Source organism: Lynx canadensis, chromosome A1 (genome assembly GCF_007474595.2).
Source record: "Lynx canadensis isolate LIC74 chromosome A1, mLynCan4.pri.v2, whole genome shotgun sequence".
NCBI classification, from domain to species: Eukaryota; Metazoa; Chordata; class Mammalia; order Carnivora; family Felidae; genus Lynx; species Lynx canadensis.
The window spans coordinates 112,483,881-112,489,213 of NC_044303.2; the positions used below are offsets into that span (position 1 = coordinate 112,483,881).

At 43.5% G+C, this 5,333-nt stretch overlaps 1 protein-coding gene across 1 annotated transcript; it reads right to left on the minus strand.

Moving 5' to 3' along the window:
• Positions 1–521: 521 nt before the first annotated feature.
• On the minus strand, positions 522–3,722 carry IL9 (interleukin 9). Its single transcript, XM_030318638.1, has 5 exons — positions 3,569–3,722; positions 3,232–3,267; positions 3,114–3,146; positions 1,772–1,903; positions 522–632 (listed from the first exon to the last, which is right to left on the minus strand). The coding sequence occupies exons 1-5, from the start codon at positions 3,680–3,682 to the stop codon at positions 522–524; spliced, it is 426 nt and encodes a 141-aa protein (XP_030174498.1). The 5' UTR covers positions 3,683–3,722.
• Between the last annotated feature and the right edge of the window lie 1,611 nt (positions 3,723–5,333).

A 5,333-nucleotide genomic window follows, 5' to 3' on the forward strand; every position in this document is an offset into this window, starting at 1 on the left:
TGTTTAGGGTAACGGGTCTTAGTACAGGAGCCTTTGACCCATTCAGTCCCTTGACGGAGTTTGTAGGGTTTTGTTTTTTTTTTTTAACTTTATTTATTTTGAGAGACAGAGAAAGTGGGGGAAAGGCAGAGAAAGAGAGAGAGAGAGAGAGAGAGAGAGAGAGAGATACGGAATCCGAAGCAGGCTCCAGGCTCTGAGCTGTCAGCACAGAGCCCGACGCGGGGCTCAAACTCACAAACTGTGAGATCACCACCTGAGCCAAAGTCAGATGCCTAACCGACTGAGCCACCCAGGAGCCCCTGTAGCTTGCTTTCTTCTGAGCAGCAAGGAGTGAATAAACACCTAGCGACCAGACTGTGTTCTTTTTCTTCATATATATTTATTCCAAAATACAGAAATAATTTTAAACACATTATTACAACTGAATTTGATTCATCGTGGCTTTACTTAATGTTTTTACCTGCCCCAACTCAAAGAGGAGGCTTTTAAATTCAATAAATAGCATAAATAATATTTCATCTTCATACTGTGCCTTTCATCCTTTCTTTCTGTAAAATTTCCTGGAGACTCTTCAGGAATGTCAGCACGTTGCCTGTTGCAGTTTGGTTACACGGCTGTTCACAGGAAAAAAACTGTGGGGAGAAAAGTTAATGGAGTGACTAAAAGAGTGTGGACCAGGAACCACCCTGCCTGCAGCCCTGTGAGAGGCAGGGTAGGGGTGCAGTGGGGTGGGGTGTGCAGACAGCAAGGGCTTGAGACATAGAGCAAATGCATGGGGAGGTCCAGAGCTAGCATGTCATGTAGACCGTGTAGATGGCTGACTTTGTGCTACCATTTCAGGGGTGCCCCCCACCCCCACCTATCAAATAATCCTAAATCTCATTAGAGGGAACCTTTTCTCAGGAATCTTTGAATCCTAACGTTTTATTATCCTTTTTTGGTCGTCCTTCCAAGGTCCCTGAAGAGCTCTATGGCCGAGAATGGGAATTTGGCATCAGGTAGACCAGAGTTCCCATCTCAACGCTGCCACTGCTTAAGTATCTAGCCTTAGGCAAGTTAGTTAACCTCACGGAGCATCTGTTTCCTCCAAATGAGGTGAGGGTGGTAAATGATAATTGCAACAATTGTTACTGAAATGCTATTGTCATGAAACAGTATATATTAAGCATTTAGAACTACAAGCTGTTGATGGTAAGTAACTCAGCTGAGTAGCTGGGTGAAGGCTCTTAGCCTTCTGAGGACACACATGGATTTGCTAATTCCCAAAGAGTTCACGTCCTCCCTTCCCTCCAGGGACCAGGGCACGTGCAGAAAAAGAGAACATACTGATGGGCACTTAAGGCAAATGGCAAGCCTCCATCTGGATTTGAGTGCTCCTTCCTTTAAATACCTTCTTAGCCAGTCGGAAAAAAAAAAAAAAATCTTCTTTTTACAGGCCACAACACCCACTGGGTTAACAAATCGACAGCTCTGATTCTCTAAATCTCAGCTTCTTATTACAATCAGGACAGATTCTTTCATTATTCAATAGGTGGAAAGAAGTAAATGGTAACATGGGTGTGAGTGTTTTTTTAAACCAGGGGGAATTACAGGGCTATAGGGGCAGATCTCACTTTAATTTTGTCATTCTGAGTACATTTCTTACAGGTCTCGTATTGGCCTCGAACTACCAATTCCAACTTTATCGCCGTTTCTCATTTAGCTAGAGTCGTCATTGACCTTCACATAAAAAGAACTAACCAGAGCGGAAGACATGGAAAAACAAATTCACCTGGCACTTGCTGCTCTTTAGGTCTTTGACGGTTCTTTTTAGTCGGTTGAAGATCAGGGGGAAACTTGTTTGCACCGTGGAGTTGGTCATCTGGGACAGCCCTTCCTGGAAGCATGGTGTGGTGCAGTCGTCCTGGTAAATGAAAAGAATTTACTAAAAGAAACACCTTGAGGACCACTTTGAGAAGAACCACAAAGAGCTTGCTTTCAGACACTACCTTAATTTAACCAACGTAACCTAAACTGGTATTATTTTTAGACAGGTCCCTCTCCCCATGTAGGAAAGGACTTTCAGCATTTCAAGTCAAGGCCATTTTTCCACAGTGTCACTGCCTGGAGATTTCCAGTATGTTCCAGCAGAGGAACACAAAGCCGATGGACTCTGGAAAACAGCTCGTTCTAGTCTCCGATGCAACTGATGTTCCTGGGCTCCGTGTCTTGTAATAGTAGGTTCCCAAGGAGAAAGAAAGGAAAAGCTTTCTCACACCAGTCTGATGGCATGAGTCAGTTGAATACAGCCAGTGTTTCAGCAGTAGCTAAAATCACGGACCATAAACTGAAGGGCAGGACTGGGCTATAAATGCATGGTTCCTCCTCAGAAGGCCCCCTACCCTAGTCTCGTGTAATGGATGCAGCCTGATGGGGTGTAATATCTGACCCCAGCAAGGATGACAAGTTCGGATTCTCCCAGGCCTTGCTTGGGACGATAATAATACAGGAGGCACCTTCCTCCTCCCCTGAACCAGAAAATTCCTGCCTGGCTTACTCTTTGTGAAAGTGGGGAATCACCTTCTGCAAGTGCTTTTCGTTTTCTCTCTACCTTAGACACCCTGTCCTCCCAGCATTCAAACCATGAGAGGGCCACCCCAAATCAGCTAAAAAGACAGGAAGGGAGGAGTGAGGGAGAAGGTATGGCACCCAGAGAGGTTTTGTAATAGGAAAGAAAAAAAGTTATTTTACCTCCTTGTTGTGCAACCCTTGAGTTTTAGGAAATAAATTAGTAAGCAGTACGATATAAGCTATATCGTTTGTTACATTCTCAGCTTCAGTTTGATTTAATTGTGCACATGGCCACTAATCTAAGAAGACATACAAGATTCTTCTTAAAGTATTGAATAGTGTCCAAACTTCCCAAAGGGCATAAAAGCAGACCAAATACAATGTATACTAGTGATGTATCTAGTATAGAATTCAAGGGCCTGGTTTTAAAAGGAAATCCTGAACTGTAACAATTGCAATTAAGCAACATTTTCTTATTTCAAATATCAAATCGAGCAATTTATTTTTACTTGAAAACTTTTTAAAATTACACCGTCAAGATTATATTGTTTTACTGTACTTACAGAAGGAATGGGCAGACACAAACAATCGGTCACCTGCAAAAGAATAATCCCAGGGTGAAGATTCCAGATGCAAACATTAAAATAAGTTTGGAAAGTTCTTAAAAGAGCATTTACTCACGTTGGTGCCACAGCCACATTTTGAAGGTGGATGTTCCTAAAGTAAATAGAAAAACAAGAACCCATAATGGGTGGTGTGCTTTTCATCCTTTTGTTTCACCCACATTTTTTTGTTTCGTTTCTTCTTTTTTTAAGTGAGAGCGAGAGAGAGGCAGAGGGAGAGGGAGAATCAAGCAGGCCCCACGCCCAGCACAGAGCCTGATGCAGGGCTCGATCCCAAGATCATGACCTGAGCCGACATCAAGAGTAGGACATACAACCGACTGAGCCACCCAGGGGCCCCTCACTTAAACTTTCAAGAGTTCCCTTTCCCACTGGCGCCCCACTCTGCAGCTTACCTGCAGTTTGTTAATGAGGTACGTGACATCATGGATCCCTGACAAGGTTGAACACCTCTGGCTGGCCACAGAGCAGAGAAGCAGGGCAGAGGCAAGGACCACGGACAGGAGCATCTTGACTTGGAGCTGCAGGGTGGCTTGTAGTTGCCTTGAAATCGAGTCGTATTTAAAGCTCCCTCTTGCAAACCTGGAAAAACCCTGACATCAAACTGATACCAGGTGCCCACTTCTTCTATGTAAGTTTGGGCCACTTGACATTGAAAAATACATATATACATTGAACTGAGTCACTTGGCAAAGACTATGTTACACTGTGCTAGGAAATATCATTCCCCAGAAAAGATGCTTTTCAAAATTTGGGTACTGAGATGCTGTAGGAAAAGTTAAAGATCTAAAAACCATAATTTTTTTTAAGGCAGATATTCTAGTTGTGAGAGTTAGAATACTTTCCATGAAAGCCCAGGTCTGTATTTTCCCCTTTTTACTTTATTGGAAATGCTGATATAATAGCCAGTCACAGGTATTATAATGAAGGGGCCAGGGAGGGGGCGGGAGGGTGAGAAATCATGCAGGAGAGCTGCTCTGTTGGGGTTTTTGCAAGCTCAAGCTCGATGAAGTCATTGCAACTTTAATCTTACTACATTTTATTCTCAAATCTTAACAGCGTTTTTCATGCCTGGGGCCAGATTCTCCACCTAGCACAAGGCATTTTTGTGCCAGTATCTCTTTAAACAGGTGTCTGAAGGAGGGAGCTCTTCAGCTGTACCAGCAAGAATGTAGCCACAGTGTCTGTTAAGATTGGTCTTGAGGATTCCTTAGTGTCTGTAGGGAACTTATGTCACCCTGCGCAGCTGTCAAGTCAAAACTCGGTGCTTGAGATAGGATAACGGCTCACCTGTATTGAGCGCTTACGGCATACCAGCCACAGTTTTCAGCTCTTTACGGGAACTGCGTCATGTAGTACCTACAGCCACCAAATGAGGTAGGTACTAATTTGCCATTCCCATTTCTTCATATCTTAGATTAGAACACTGTCTGTATCTTAGCTTCCCAGCCCTTGGATGAAGCTGTTCTTAACCACTGTGAGCCAGAAAGATGTCTCATTGTAGCCCTATAAGTATTATGGTTATTCCCATTCTTTTGTAGATGGGGAAATTGAGGCACAGAGATGCAAGTAATTCGCCCAAAGCCACACAGCTAGGAAGAAAAAACAAAACAAAACACTGTATTCAAATCCAGAACTCTGGCTCCCAGCTTCAGCTGCCCCCCTACTTCTCTGTTTTTTGCCTGCCTCTCCCCCTGGGATATATGCCCCCATGGGTCTGGTTCACCCTTATATCCTCAGCCCTTGGAAAACTCCTTGAGGAGCAGTGAGCTATCACTAAATGCCTCTTGAATTAAAACGTGAATGTGAAAGGCAGTTTTTGAAGTAGTAAGACAGGTACTCAAAAACTATGATTGTGTAAGGTTACAAATCTAGTTTCTGGGCGTGTATGTGGAGGTGTGTGGGCTTAAGAAAATTTATCTTCTACACTCTAAGGGCTGAAAAAGTGGGGATTCTCTGGCTTAGCATTTTGAGCCATACTAGCAAGTGGGACACACTCATAAGATTTTCTCACCACTGCTGGAAGAGTATGTGGTAATATTGCTTTTCTCATTGCATGCTGTTCCTTAGGAGTGGTATTGGACTATGGAAAAAGGGGGTGTCTTGGTAGCAAAGAAGGTAAAAAAAAATGGCTTCTTGCTAACTTCCCCAGATCCTCCT

Excerpts from the sequence above, each read along its gene's own strand:
- IL9 (XM_030318638.1), bottom strand. The coding sequence starts at position 3,682 with ATGCTCCTGTCCGTGGTCCTTGCCTCTGCCCTGCTTCTCTGCTCTGTG. Across the intron at positions 3,268-3,568 it reads ACCTCATTAACAAACTGCAG|GAACATCCACCTTCAAAATG; the intron begins GTAAGCTGCAGA and ends TATTTACTTTAG. Across the intron at positions 3,147-3,231 it reads AATGTGGCTGTGGCACCAAC|GTGACCGATTGTTTGTGTCT; the intron begins GTGAGTAAATGC and ends ATTCTTTTGCAG.